Here is a 16,262-nt window from a genome sequence, read left to right as displayed (position 1 = left end):
GTCACATCTGTCTCAGTCCCAATCTTGTTCCTCCTCAGCATTCCCAGAGGAAGCCTTATACAAAGACTACAGAGTTTTCTTCTACACCAGCATTTCTGCTGCAGTCAGGGTGTATCATGCTGCTTTGTGATGTTCGGGGGCAAAGTTCCTTTGAAGTGTTGTCGAGCTTCCTTGCAAAGGGAGAGGCAAGTTTGTGTGCAAGTGGGGAATGGACGGTGGCTGAATAGCCTTTTGTGTGCTTTCTAAACCATATGAAAAAGTACATTAGATAGATGTGAATACTACTGACCAGGTTCCGTTTCTTTCTTCTTGACAGCCCTGTCAGCCCTCACCACACTACTCACTATTCACAAGATGCATTATCTGGGGCTGGCCAGATTGAGAGACACTGGACAGCCTCTTTCTGTGGATGTACTGCATGTGTGGAGGAGCATATTTTATGAGGCTGTGTGTGTCGCTGCATTTATATGCATCTTTGTGTGTAAAAGGTAGATTGTGAGACATCAGGGATCTGGTGCTATATGATGTCTGGCATGACATGAGAAGACATGCTTGGAATGAGATAAATTGTCGGGCTTCTGAGGGTGCACCATACACTTGAGACCCAATTCCATACTTTTTTTTTCCAGGTTAATGTGTCATTAGAAAAGTGTATTTATTTTACATTACAGATCCTGATTAACAGTGTGACATAGGTCTCTCATAACACATTACTTGTGGCAAACAGCCAGTTTACAGCACTGACAGACAACAAGCCCAGCGCTCCCCCTGCAAGATGACATCTGCGAGCCTTGGCAGCATTGCCGACATCACAGCACACAGCAGATTGTCAGTGTTATCAGTCCTGTCAGGTTGAGTCTATATTTGTCTCTGATATAGGCTCACAGTGCTCAACAAACAATATTATGACAAAAAGCGACAGCGGGCAGTTGTGTTGACCAGAGATCTGACAAATCCTGGTCAGCTAGTGAGATGTCAACTGGTCAGAGCTATTGTGACTATAGTCCTCTTCACTCTTCTCCACCAAACAGCTCGGCTTCGACTGTTTCCTTATGGGACATCACCCCCTGGTGTCTGGTATGCAGGTGTATAATATGGGCTGATCCCTTTGTTCCCCATGTTTGGCAACGGTAGAAGCCCCTCGCTGGTCTGGGAAGCAGAGATGGCATTCCAGCAGCTCTCCATAATCCTCTGTCGGAAGTCCAGTAGACGAGTGGCTGGTGTTGATAAAACACGCTCCCAGTGGAATTTTACAGTTTGGGGATGTTAGATTCTTTGTTGTGTGTATGGGGAAAAGAGCACTGCACTTTTTGCTTTCCAAAGCAAGAAGCACAAATGTGTAGAAATTAGTTTCATGGATTGAGTCTGATCAGTCATTTGTGTATACATTATTAAATTGTTTAATCTGCAAAACAGTATCATTAAAACATATTTAACCATCCTAAAAGTTATATTACATTTAGACATGTTTGTTTATTTTTTCCTGTTTCCACGGCTGACATTCACTGTCATGGTTTATAACACGTGTACTCTCAATTTAATCACCAGCACCTGTAACTATCTCAGATTTCATTTAGATGCATTGTGGTTATTCAGCATCGATTTTCTTGTTTTCACTGTTAGCAGCATCAAGGGGCCATTCAGTTAAAATATTGCTTTTGCCATCATATTTATTGATCTGGTATATACCTACACAACACCACAGGAGTGCAGGAGAAAGGTTTGGAAAGTTTATAGTGTGTGTTTGCAGGGGAAATGGATTTAGAGACTGAAAATAAAGATAAAAGCACCATTAACAGGTTTTTTTGACCATCTGAGTGTCCTGGACTCTATTTTTGCAGCATATACTAAAGTCACCTTATTTTTAATCATTTACTTGTACATTTATTGTTTGGTGATCATTAATCTGTTTAAAATCTCTAAGGAAATTTAAACTCACTGGTATACTGGTAATTATTGGGTTGTTGGAGTATGTAATTTATGTGTTTGCACATGTAAACCTAACTTTAAGCCTAACCCTTACATAAACCCAACCCACGTTGGGGATCACTGCTGTAGAATTACCTTCTTCAGGCTTTTTATCAAATAAATGAACAGTAACTTGTAACACTGAATTTATTTTGAGTGATTTGTCCATCCAGTTATCCTCTGAAACATGACAGTCCTTAGCACTCAATGACAAATTAAAAATGGCTCAGATAATCGCCTCAAAAAAAAAATTAACTTTTAATGATTTGGAAGATGGCTTTAGTCAGGTGTTAAAAGATATTCTCTACAATTAACTTTTCTCCTATAGGTGCTTATCCGCGTCATTGACACCAACAACCACCGGCCGCAGTTCTCTCAGCAGTCGTATGTCGTGAATGTCCCTGAAGACAAACCAGCAGGGAGTGAGGTCATGCAGATCAGCGCTGTGGACAGAGATGAGAAGAACAAACTGACCTTTACGCTCCTGAGCAGCACTGATCCCTTCAGCCTGAGGAAGTTCCGACTGGACCCAGGAACAGGCACTCTGTACACCGCTGAGCGACTGGACCATGAGACTATGCATCATCACATCCTCACCGTCATGGTATGAATCAGTGAAAACAGAGTTCCTACATATGGTTTAATGGTTAATTTTGGAATTGTGTGCAATGAAATTAAGTTTGTTTGTTTCTATGCTTTTTAATATATGAATAGTTTGTTGCATTATAATAATAATCATGAAGGCGTTATCCCTTGAGTGCTGTCACACACTGTCCTCTCTGTTTTTCTTCCTATTCTTCCTCCCTCCTTTGTCTCTTTCTAGGTTCGAGACCAGGACATCCCGGTAAAGAGGAACCTTGTGCGTGTTATTGTCAACGTGGATGACACCAATGACAATGCACCCTGGTTTATAGGCACACCTTACTCTGGTCGTGTATTTGAATCCGCTACCATAGGCTCAGCTGTGCTTCAGGTCACGGCTCTTGACAAAGACAAGGGCAATAACGCAGAGATTGTTTACAGCATTGAATCAGGTAAATATACACAATGTTTCTATGCCACTCTTTTGAGCCACAGTTTCCTTTTTTTCTCACAGCAGAAAGCTTTCATTGTAAAATAATGCCAATGAAATAAGCTTGTAAAAAATGTATGAGTCATCTAGAATCCTGCTGCCCACTGGATTTTGGTCATGAATGGAATATGTTACAAAATCTAGGAGAATATTGAAGACTTTGTCTAGAGGATCTCCAAATACGTGGGAGATGAGCAGATCCCCCCTCAGAATTCCCCACAAAGGTTTTCTCCTACAGTAAGCTGTTATATGAGAATAAGAAATATGTGGTGATTAGCTTTTTGTTTGAATACATGCATATTTGAAATAGGTAAGATGACTTAATGTAATTAAACTGTGGCTTGTTTTTTTTTTTTTGTTTTTTGTTTTTTTTAGTTAAACTAAGGGCTTAAAATTGAAGTCAGCATTGTTTACAATCTAATGTTGAAAGGGGGAAACATTTTGAAGATTTTGTTTTCAAATGTTCATCAAACACATCTTCCTGGTACAACTAATAGCAAAATGAAGTTAATTGGTTGTTTTTTTTAATCATGTGTGTTTTGCATTATTTGCCATCACAGGCCAGGATGAAAAACATTTCTAGTACAGCCACATAAACATATTGTTCTTTTGTCTTCTCTGTCTTACAGGAAATGTTGCAAACTCATTTGCTATCGACCCTGTTCTTGGGACAATTACAGTAGCCAAAGAGCTTGATCGCAGCAGCAAGACTCTGTTTGAACTCACTGTTAAGGCATCTGATAATGGAATTCCTGCACTGTCAACTACAGCCACTGTACACATTGTGGTAACAGTTTCTGATAATTCTGCTCCCAGATTCACTGAAAAGGAGTTCTCTGCAGAAGTCAGTGAATCTTCCCACCCAGGAAGTTTTGTGAGCTTGGTCACAGCTGTTAGCCAGTCGTCTGTTTTCTATCAAATAAAAGGTGGCAACATCAACAATGCATTTGATATTAACCCAAACTCTGGAGTGGTTGTGACGCAGAGAGCTTTAGATTATGAGACCAACTCTCAATACAAGCTCATCATACAGGGTACCAACATGGCTGGAATTGCAAGCAACACAACACTTCAGATTCATCTAAAGGATGAAAATGACAATGCTCCAATCTTCCTCCAGAGGGAATTCAAAGGAGTGATCAGCGAGTCCGCTCCCATCAACAGTGTTGTTCTGACCCATGAAAACACTCCTTTTGTCATTCGTGCCTCTGATGCTGATTGTGACCAGAATGCAATGCTCATCTATCAAATTGTCGAACCTTTTGCACACAAACATTTCGCCATTGACTCAAGCACCGGAGCCATCAGAATTACAACAGTTTTGGATTATGAACAGAGGAGTGTTTTCCGCTTTACAGTCCAGGTCCATGATCTAGGAATGCCACGCCTATTTGCAGAGACAGCGGCCAACGTGACCATTGAAGTAATTGATGTCAATGACCGTTCACCAGTTTTTAGCCAAGAACTGTATGAGACAACTGTCATAGTGCCAACATATAAAGGGGTGGAAGTTATTGAAGTGAATGCTACAGACTCAGACTCTGGGCCCAACTCCAAACTTCTCTTCTCCATCTCTGAGGGTAATATTGGTGAGAAATTTAAGATGGATCCAAACACAGGCATAATCTCTATTCAGAATGTCACACAATTGAGGAGCCGATATGAATTAAAGGTTAGGGTGTCAGATGGTAGATTTGCCACTGTTGCTACAGTGAAGATAAATGTAAAAGAAAACAAGGAGAGCAAGCTCAAGTTCACCAGGGATTTCTACAAAGCCTATGTCCAAGAAAACTCGTCTGCAAAGAAGACACTAGCAATCATTGCTGCTGTTGGGAACCAGGTGAACGAGCCTTTGTTCTATAAAATTTTGAACCCTGACAGCAGGTTTGAAATCAGCCGCACATCTGGAGTAATCTCAACCACTGGGATTCCATTTGATCGCGAGGCACAGGACACTTTTGATATCATTGTTGAAGTCACTAGAGAGGACAAGTCTGAAGATGGGGCTCATGTTTTAGTAACTGTGACAGTGGAAGATGTGAATGACAACAAACCTATGTTTGTAAACCTTCCCTATCATGCCCTAGTCCAGATGGATGCAGAGGAAGGGCAGGTCATCCGACAGGTTACAGCAGTGGACAAGGACATGGGTTCGAATGCAGATATCAATTATCACCTGAAGGAACATCAGGAGTACTTTCAAATCAGCACCAATGGTGAAATTTCTCTCAAAAAGAAATTTGAGAAGGAGTCACTCAACACAGACTTTGTCATCGCTGTCATGGCAAAAGATAATGGAGAACCGGCACTCTCTGCTGAAGTAGAAGTGCCAGTAACAGTGGTGAACAAAGCAATGCCTATATTTGAGAAGCCTTTTTACAGCATTGAAATCCCTGAAAACATTCAGTTACACACACCTGTGCTTCATGTACAGGCCAATGATTCCGAGAGCCCTCGTATTGTGTACACCATCTCTGAGGGAGATCCTTTCAAACAGTTCTCAATTGATTTCAACACAGGTGTTATTCATGTGATTCAGCCTTTGGACTTTGAGACACATCCTGCTTATAAGTTAAATGTAAGAGCCACAGACTCTCTGACTGGAGCACACTCAGAGGTGTTTGTTGATATCATATTGGAAGATGTAAACGATAATGCCCCTGTGTTCCTGTCAAAGGCCTACTATGGCAATATTTCTGAGGCCTCTGTCATTGGTACATCAGTTTTGCAAGTTGACGCCAAAGATTCTGATACTGGTAATAACCAAGAAGTATTCTTTCAGTTGGTTGAGGAAAAGGGGAAAAGCTCAGATTATTTCACCATCGATCGTGACACAGGAACAATCTCTACAGCTCAAATACTTGATCATGAGGAGATCCAGCAGCACAAGTTGAGAGTCCGTGTGGTGGACGGAGGTGTTCCAGCCCTCTCCAGTGATGTAATTGTGTCGATAGATGTTACCGACCTAAATGACAATGCTCCAACATTTACAGAACACACTTACAAAACCACTATCAGCGAATTGGCCCCACGTGGACACTTCATCACCCAAGTCCAAGCATCAGATGCAGACAGCTCAGACTCAAATAAGTTGGAGTTTTCAATTATATCTGGAAATGAAGATCAGAACTTTTCCATAGACAAAAACACAGGCGCCATCATCATTTCCAACCACAGGAGGCCACACATGCAGTCTCTTTACAACCTCAATGTATCAGTATCTGATGGTGTATTCAGAAGCTCAGCCCTTGTCATGGTCACAGTTATCGGTGCAAACTTCCACAACCCCACCTTCTCTCAGTTGGAGTACGTGGTAGAGCTTGTTGAAAACTCACCTGTTGGTACCTTGGTAGCAGAAGCAAAAGCAACAGATGATGATGAAGGCATTTATGGGCAAATAACATACCAGATTGTCAATGACTTTGCAAAAGATAAGTTCTCTGTCAATGACAACGGAGAGATTTTCACTCTGGAGAGCCTTGATCGTGAGAACACCGTTGAGAAGGTTATTCCCATTTCTGTCATGGCTAAAGATGGTGGTGGTAAAGTAGGCTTTTGTATTGTCAATGTTATTCTCACAGATGTCAATGACAATGCCCCACAATTCAGAGCAGCTGAGTACAAAGCCACTATTTCATCAGATGTCCCAAGGGGAACCTCTGTGGTTAAAATTGCTGCTTCGGACATGGATGAAGGAAGCAACGCTGACATTGAGTATTCATTCGAAGCAGATGTTGAAAACGTGGAGGAGAACTTTGAAATCCATCCAACCTCTGGGGTCATTGAAACCAAAGAGAGTCTCATTGGACTTGAAAATGTGCTCTATGCATTCTTTGTGAGGGCAAAGGATACTGGGAATCCATCCAAACATTCAGTTGTACAGGTTTACATCAGGATTGTCGCACCAGAGACCCCAATTCCCAAATTTGCGGAACCACATTACCGTTACACTATTGCTGAAGACCTTCCCATTGCCACAGAAATCGATGTGATTCAGGCAGAGAGTGATCAACCTGTTGTCTACAGCCTTGTGAAAGGCAACACTCCAGAGAGCAATGAAGATGAGGTGTTTGTTGTAGACAGAGACAGTGGAGCCTTGAAACTTCAGAAAAGCCTTGACCATGAGACTACTAAATGGTACCAACTAACTTTGCTTGCCCAGACCAAACATGAGAACTACGAGATAGTTGAATCTGTAAATGTAAACATCCAAGTGAAAGACCTTAATGACAACAAGCCTGTCTTTGAATCAGACCCTTATGAAGCTTACATAGTGGAAAACCTTCCAAGTGGGACTCAAGTAATCCAAGTCAAAGCCACCGACCAAGACTCTGGAACCAATGGCCATGTCGTTTACAGCCTCGACCCCAAGCAGAACTCGCAAGAGATCTGTGAGCTGTTTGCTGTTAATAGTGAAACTGGATGGGTGACCACTTTGAAAGAGCTAGACCGCGAAAAGATAAACAAATACACAGTCACTGTCCTGGCCACAGACCAAGGGGATAAAGTCCAACACTTTGCTGGCACCAGAGTGGAGGTAACAGTCGCTGATGTGAATGACAACCCACCCCGCTTCACTGCAGAGATCTACAAAGGCACAGTGAGTGAAGATGACCCTCCTCCCAGCGGGGTGATTGCTATCCTCAGCACCACAGATGATGATTCTGAGGACATCAATAAACAAGTGAACTACTTCATCACAGGTGGGCGATTATTATTTCTCAGATAATTAGTAAACCCAGAGAGTTTACTCCCTACTCCTTTGTGTAACAGTTTTTCATAAACAGAGCTTATGGGGGGGATTATCCGTTTATGCCACTTAATATGACGATAATATCTCATCTTTGAAACATTACACATTCCTATTATCTGTTAGGAGTCTGAGTTATTGCTTAATCTGCCTTAGCTCTAGGCAAATATTTAGGTCATCATAATACAGAAATGTATAATTATCTGAATAATGCTTTGAAATAGACTGGGGAAAAATACTTCCTCTGGTACTAATTAGCAAAGTTTGAATATCTATCTGATGTCTGGAAATATCAATAGGAATCAGAAACCAGCACTATCATTAGTTCATGTACATTTTTGAACATTCTGCTAGGTTTGAAGGATTGCTTGTGTACCAAACATATTTGATTTAGAAGTAAGGATATACTTTGTGAAGTAGTGCTGAATACTTAAAAGATGATTTCAGTGTTTATTAATTGATATTTAGTGGAATAGAGTTTAAAATTGAGGCCATATCCTTATCCTTGTGTCTTTTTAAGGAATCAGGCTGCTTCCTGCTTCTGAGTTATTGATCATTCTAAAGTGATATATTCTTTTGAACACAAAACAGGAGGGGACCCACTTGGCCAGTTTGCCATTGAACACATTCAGAATGAATGGAAGGTCTCTGTCAGGAAGCCTTTGGACCGTGAAAAGACGGACAATTATCTCCTTAACATTACCGCCAGTGATGGCATCTTCACTGCCAAAGCCGTTGTGGAAGTCAAGGTGCTGGACGCAAATGACAACAGCCCCGTATGCGAAAAGGTATAGTAATTTTTTTTCCCCAGCTGTGTTGTAATCTCAGTAGTTAATTTCAGTATGTTGTGCCCTCTTCTTCATAGTTTTGATTTTAATTTCTTCCCCCCTTTTTCCTCTCTCTGTCCCCCAGTCCCTATACAGTGAGAGTGTCCCAGAGGACTCCCCTGCTGGCAGGCTCATCTTGCAGGTCTCTGCCACAGATGCTGACATTCGCTCAAATGCCCAAATCTCTTATGAGCTCCAGGGAGTTGGATCAGAATTGTTCGTCATTGATTCTAATACAGGTGTGTATCTGTGTGGTGACGGGCATTTGTAGTTGTATTGTGTGATGTTTTGTGGTCAGTGTAAAATCATGACCTAATATACTTGTGTAATATATTTCTATTTGATTCATTTGTCTTTTCTTTCTCTCTGAAGCCATCTGAGTCCTCAGCTATTGAGCTAGATTTGATTCCAGCTGCGTTACAGGTTATTCTGAATTTTAGGAAGCAGTATATGGGACACTCATGTTTAAATCTTTCATCAAACACTCATGGCCCTCATCTTCGAGCCACAAAATCAAAAAGGCAGCTCAGCATGACAGCAGTCTTACATTCTACACTCTTAAGATTCAGGAATTTGTATCCCTCTGGAAAATGTTAGTGTTTCTATATTTGTGCTTCTTTATGCGCAAATCATTATCAGCCATGAAGGAGTCAAGCAAGTTTACTTTTGCCCAGTTGTTATTTACTTACTCATTTTTAAAAGAGCCAAGAACATTCCCCTGCAGGGCAACCGAAAGACCCCCACTAAAATACAGAGTAACACTTAAATTGAATTCTACTTCTTGCCTGCAAATGAATTCTTCTGGGAGACCTTCTAAATCAGACACTCCAGCTGGCTGCTGGAATGAAGAGAGAAAAAAGGAAAGAAAAACAATGCCAGTTAATCACCAACAACCTTTTTTTTTAAAATAAATACCAAGTAAAAACACCAAAGGACAAAACATACTAAGATTGTAGATTAAAACAGCTATACGACACACCTGCTGTAACATAGAATCCCTAAGTAATTGCAAAATTCAGCCTTAATATGCTGAGAGACTAACACCAAGGCAGACAACGAGGCAACAATGCCATCCAGCTGTCTTTTGGCAACTCTCAGTATTGAGTTTCTAACAGCAGTGCTACTGTTATGGAGAGGGTTGGAGAGGGAATATTTTTTTTTCTCAGTGCAGACAAGTAGGATAATTGCAGATGAGGACCGCCAAGAGGCTCTGGAGTTTTCCAGAGAGGCTGTGGTAATGTTGGCTGCCTCACTTCCAAGCTGATCTTAGCTGCCAACACTGATGTTTTCCTTCATCACCCCACTCTCTCTGCCTTTCTCTCCCTCCTCTCACGCTTCAATTACTTATTTATTCCCCTCTCGTCTCTGTCGTGAAAACCATTAGTTGTTTAGATGCTTTTTACTTGGTTAGCAGACAAGGGGGTTACAGTGCTTTAAAGTATACATGGTGTGTTCTCCTATACACAAATTCAGTCTCTTGATTATTTCCTTACACAGATCTTAGGTTTGTCTGCAAAGGGAATGACTTTGATGATGTGTTTTTTTTATCCCAAATGGCATCCTTCTACTCTCAGAAGAGTCGATGTCTCTGTGTATTTTGTTCAAAATAGTTTTGTCTCATCTCCAGGGGAGTTGAGGACCTTACTACCCCTGGACCGAGAGGAGCAAGACGAGCACAGGTTCAAAATGCGGGCAGTTGATGGAGGAGGGCGGTACTGTGAGGCTGACATCCACATCACCGTGGAAGACATCAATGACAACCCGCCACAGTTCTCATCCGATCCCTACACCGTTACAGTCTTCGAGAACACAGAGATGGGCACATATGTGGCAAAACTGCAGGCAAATGATATCGACACTGGTGAGGAATTTTATTCTCGGGCACAATTTTTGCACGACTTTGTACTACCACAAGAAACTAAATCCGGTTAGTTTAGGAAAGGCTGCAAAAAAGACACCACCCTTCAGACTCTTTTTATATGAGGGTATTGCTCTTACTACAGCCCAATGCAAACCACTTCAAAGTGTGGAGAAATCAAAGGCTTGCTAAGTTATGATTGGACAATTGCAGTTTTGGGGAGGGGTGTAGTGAACAATCAAATTAGTCTGAAAATTCAGATTTTGAAACTGTTAAATATTATAGCACATCTACGATTAAAACATTTTAAAAAGAAAACCCTTAACTTAAAGTCTCACACCACTCTTCAAATCATTTTACTGCTCATTATTTCTTTGTAAAATGATGATAGGCAGTAGAAAGTTTAAACAAAGACATATGTGATTTTGAAAATAACGTTCACAACTACAGCAATTCAATTAGTAATCATTATGATATGGTTCTTAAAATCTTGATCTTAATGTAATTTTTCCTGTTTCGAGAGTTCTTTTCTTTTTAAAACATTTTTAAATTGTAGGTGCTGTAACATTATTGCCACAGTGCACTGAATGAATAATATTATCAGAACTATGTTTAGATAAACTTTGGAGACACTGGGAGCGCACAGGGAAATCTGTTTCCATTCAGTTTTAGTTTCTGCTGAGGCAATAGAAAAGTTAATTATGAGGTGATAAGCTCACAAATGCCCGAGCATTATGCTTAAAATGCAGTTAATGGCATCTCAGTGCATTACTCAGAGTCACAATAAATAGCATGCACTTAATTCAAGAAAACCTCGAAGGTTTTTAGCATCATGGTATATAGTATGCATATGTATCTCAATGCTGACTAAAAATGCACCAGTTATTATCTTTCCATTGTGAAAATGCATTACACTAAATAGCAAGGGGGTGCTAATGTCGAATTTCATGAATGATAAACCCCTCAAATTAAAAGCTCCATTACACTGTAATGAAATTCTTCTCCCTTCAAGCTGAATTCTCAAAAGGGATGATTGCAATTTTCCATTTGCCTGGTGCAAAGCCAGAGGGCCTCATATTTATCTCAGGGGTCTTCACCTTTCAGCAAGCATCGCCCACCACTGAGAGGTTTAAATGTGGGTAAGACTCAGAACGTAAAACCTGCAGTTTTAACAGTCATTTAAAATCCTTGAGACTTTATCCACAAAGCTATTAAACATGCCGCTCCAGATTACACCTTTAGTTTACTGGAGCAGGACATTCTAGCTCGAAGAACCATTTCAGCCTTTTCACTGTCAGAGAATCCACGCCCTCTATTTCTTTTTCCCTTTTTCTGGTCCCTCATTTTGGGTGGACTGACAGCTTGACAGAATGAAAAGGATGCCAGAATTAGGTCCCTCAGAGAGAAATGCTAAATGGTGAAAGGAAAGAGTCAGTACTAAGACATTTATTTCCTGAGGCTTTGCTGGCACAAAGTGCTTCACATTTTGAATATCAAGGAAAGGGGTACTTGAAGGAAGGCTGGAGAAAAAAAGGTGCTCCCTGCAGTTTAGCCAGGAGCAATAATTATTTAGTTACATTGAGTGAAGGCGGGGGGGGGGGTTGATTAGTATTTCTCTCACACACACATGGGTATCACATACATTTAGAGTTCTTTTTTTTGTGTCTACTATTTTTTGATTTAGGTGCAAGCTTGAACAACTGGCAAGTCCCAAAAAGATATGCAGAGTGTACAAGAAAAATAGGAGTTGTAGCCTTGACCCAGTTCACTCAGGCACCAGTCAATTGCCTTGCAGCCAACCATCAAAATGCAAAGCCTAATGTAACCCCCCTTCTAAGAGAAAAGAGTTGCTTTATCTTCCATCGATCTTTGACTCTGCATATCTCTGTGTGGACTCATTCTTGGCACTGGTTGCTGTGTGCCACATCCTCTGTGATCCGCCTGCCCATTTGGCTGGAAAACGTTTGATACTTACCCACATCGCTGCTCCTCAGTTCAGCCTGTTGCTACAATCTCTGAGAGGCAGCACTTATCAGTGTGGAATGATTATGAATCAAACAGACAAACAGACCCAGACTGTTGCCCTTGGTCTGTGATAAACTAAAGTTATGCGAGTACACATTGATTCTTTGATTCGGCTTTGACCTTTATCACTGCCGGGATCCAAGTGTCTCCCTGTGCCGTCTGCACTGTCTTGCTGTTGCTATTTTCTTCATCTGATTTTTAATTTTGCGCCGTTGTGGAGGAATTTAGGAATCTGCTTTGTGCTGGTGCTTTGCCAGATTCTTACTTGTTCCTGACAATCATGCCTCCAAAACTGTTGAAAAAGATGTCTTAAAAGTATCAGCTGTCCACAAAATGAAATCCGTCTTTTACTCTAAAGTTCAGTTTACAGTTAGCATGTTTGCTTTTCGTGATATTACAGAGATTTACATGAATAAATGTATTTGTGGATTATTTTCATTGTTGATTAATCTGCTGGTTATTTTCCCGATTAATCTGATGAATCATTGTGTTTATAAAATTTAAAAAATATAGTCCCAAAAATGGCCACTATAAGGTTTAACAGCTCAAGGTGATGTATTACTAGTTAATAACCCAAAGATAGTCAGTTTACTATCAAATATGACAAGGATGTTGCTGATTAATTTTCTTTCAGTTGACTAATCATTCCAGCTCTACTTTAATATTAAATGTTCCAGGCGCGGGACTTAGATGAGCATACAACTGTAAACATATGTGCATGAGGCAATATAGCCAATCATAATTCAACACAATTTTCTTAACCACCAAGCAGCTGTCACAAGGATGATCGAACCAGATTAACGTGATGGGAAACCGTATAAGCAGGGCTCCCCACGGTAGTCTCTCCAGCATGATAATGAGATCCACTGAGGATGGGGGGGATTACCTGATAAATGGGAATATAATAGCGTATTTCAAATGGGGGCCACCTGCAGAAAGGCATTATGATTATTATTAAGATTCATCTATGTCTTGTTGCTGGGAGCGTCTTGCTAGTGGGAGAACATGAGTTATGAGGATGGCACGGATAAGACATCTACAGCTCCTGTTTATCAGAGGCTATGTGAAAGATGGATGCTTTTGAATGAGAATAGAAGGTGACGGTTTGAATTAGTCTAGAATCAATATGTCAATATAAGAATCAATATACTTGTTTACAGCCCATAGTTGACGGAGTATTTCTGTTGATGTGGCCCCAAGTCTTATTGGTCATGATAACACTTTACTCACCAGCTTAATTGCTTAAATTTGGGTGATAGGTCAAGCAACATGAGAGGTCACACGCTCAGACAGGTTGAAAACTGAAAGGTATCACATCATAAGTAATAGGAATGTTTGCCAAAATGCTGTAAAAAGATCCAGGTTGCACAAAAAAATTAAATTGTCCTTTTTCTTTCATTCCAGGTCTTAATAGCGACATCCTCTACTCATTAGTCGATTCTGCTGATGGATATTTCTCAATTGATGAGAACACCGGTGTAATAAGCCTGGAGCGTCCCCTGGATCGTGAGGTGCAGTCGGTGTATGAGCTGAAAGCCCGGGCCAGTGACCAAGGTGTGCCACGTCTCTCCTCGCTGTGCCAAGTGGTGATCTCTGTCCTGGACATCAACGACAATCCGCCAGTGTTTGAGCACCGTGAATACACAGCTACCGTGTCTGAGGACGTGGCTGTGGGCACACAGGTGCTCAGAGTGCAGGCAGCGAGCCGGGACACGGAGGCTAACGGAGAGATCTCCTACAGCATCGTCAGTGGGAATGAGCATGGCATGTTCAGTGTGGACCCACGTACAGGTATGTGGTAGCATGAAATCGATTACTTTCATTGTGCTTTTAGCTTACTACTAGTGCAGTACCACTTGTAGTCCAATTAAATTTGATAATGAATTCTGAAAACTTGAACTCAATATTGATAAAGTTAACAAAATTTATTCTCCCATCATCACCACAGATCTTAAATATGGAGTGAAATATCTAGAGTCACAACACCCATACCGTCACATTGTTGTTGAGTCTACACAGTCTGTATTCCTGTCTCAACACTGATCATGGCATCATGCTAAAAGCCGATGGGGACAAAAAATGGCCATATCATCAAGCAATCCCTTACTTGCCCTGTGTGTGGACATTTGCAAACAAAAAACAACTGCGAATAAAACTCATTGCAAACTCTGTTCAGCCCCCACTGAATTTAACTTGAATTTCAAAAGCAACACCCTGTTTTGTGTCAGGCTGGACTGTCATTGGCTTGCTGCATTGCTGCAACGCAGCACCAAAGAAGGATAGGATACCGTTGTGTTGTCTAGCTGCAAGCAGTGATGCAAGTTAAAGCAGCTGAGCCAAGGATAACTTTGGAGTCAGTGACGGATGACGATTTGACTTGCAGTTTGTGTTGCATAGTTATAAAGTTACAAACCAGTTGACAAAAGTTATGACAGCAGCAAAAAAGACAATAACTTACAATAGTTTCCCCTCTGAAAAGTTTATGCTTTTTGTGTGATTACTGTTGTATTATTGTGGTATTTAATATTAAAACATCAATAGAAGATATTGGAAATATTGATACTGAAGTGAGAATTCTTGTAATGTGACACATGCCCACTCTCTCCCTTCTGACTTTCTCCTGTCTCCTTGTCCTCAGGGGACATCTTTGTGATTGAGCCTTTGGACTACGAGGTCTCCCATGAATACTACATCACCATAGAGGCTACAGATGGTGGCTCGCCACCGCTCAGCGACATGGCCACTGTGAACATCAACCTGACTGATGTCAATGATAACAAACCTGTCTTCAGCCAGGATGTCTACACAGCCGTCATCAGCGAGGACACGGAGCTGGGAAAGACCGTGATGGCAGTAAGAATATGCATACTAACTTTAGGGACATGTTTACATACAGTTGGTGCTTGTTGTGGGGAAATAACCCATAATTAATATAAAATGCATATGAGGTGGGAGACATTTTTCATCTGTCTCTCTTGACTTAACCACAGCTAAATCTGTCACTCAGTCGTTTTTGCTCCCTCACTGCCTTTCTCCTCTCTCTGTCCATTACTCACTGAATACACTATCACATATCTGCACCTGTGGCAAATCACCATCTGGTGGGACAGCTAAATTAGGACCAATGCTCTTCATGCTCACTGCACCCCTGTTCTCGTGCATTATCTGACACACGTGCTCTAACAGTTTAATTAAAAAGCATTTGACTCATTAAGCCCCTTATCCAAGATAAGGCATTTTCTACCTTTTGCATATTAAATTTTCACTCCATCTATTCCTGTCTACCTCTGGTGCCCACCTCTCCTCCTACCCGCTTATGGTCATTTATGTGTGTCTAATGTACCCGAATATAACTTATCGATCATAAAATTAGATTTTAATACCTGGCATTGTCTCATACTTGTAAATCTTCACTGTCTGCTGATTTCCTCAGGGATTCCTTTCAATATGTGACGGCTGGTGGGTTTTAACTGTGCGTGCATGCGTGCGAGTTGGAAGAGTGCAAATGAGAGAAGAAGGTCATACGTATCTGTATGACGTTGTCATAGTAGGACTACAACTAATGAATATTTTCAGTTTCGAAAGGCCGATTATTTACTCTATAAATTGATTGGTTTGTTTGTTTATAAAATGTCAGAAAATAATGAAACATAAATACATTTTTGTTTAAAAAAATTACTCAATGAAATTATTATAAAAATATTAGTCGTAATAATAATTACTCTTCTGTCGACTAATCCACTTATGGTTCCAGCTTTACGA

At 40.9% G+C, this 16,262-nt stretch overlaps 1 protein-coding gene across 4 annotated transcripts in view; it reads left to right on the top strand.

Annotated features, from left to right (window-relative positions):
* The window catches only part of fat1a (FAT atypical cadherin 1a), an 82,013-nt gene that overhangs the window by 48,222 nt on the left and 17,529 nt on the right, over positions 1–16,262 (top strand). For all 4 annotated transcript variants that reach the window (XM_040146052.1, XM_040146051.1, XM_040146054.1 and 1 more), the window contains exons 8-15: positions 2,297–2,572; positions 2,792–3,002; positions 3,670–7,743; positions 8,382–8,578; positions 8,703–8,856; positions 10,245–10,478; positions 13,905–14,291; positions 15,139–15,353. In XM_040146052.1, the coding sequence (XP_040001986.1) occupies positions 2,297–2,572; positions 2,792–3,002; positions 3,670–7,743; positions 8,382–8,578; positions 8,703–8,856; positions 10,245–10,478; positions 13,905–14,291; positions 15,139–15,353 (5,748 nt within the window). The remainder of the gene's footprint in view (positions 1–2,296; positions 2,573–2,791; positions 3,003–3,669; positions 7,744–8,381; positions 8,579–8,702; positions 8,857–10,244; positions 10,479–13,904; positions 14,292–15,138; positions 15,354–16,262) is intronic.

This window comes from Xiphias gladius, chromosome 15 (assembly GCF_016859285.1).
Source record: "Xiphias gladius isolate SHS-SW01 ecotype Sanya breed wild chromosome 15, ASM1685928v1, whole genome shotgun sequence".
In the NCBI taxonomy this organism is placed as follows: Eukaryota; Metazoa; Chordata; class Actinopteri; order Istiophoriformes; family Xiphiidae; genus Xiphias; species Xiphias gladius.
This window is presented reverse-complemented; position numbering and strand designations above follow the sequence as displayed.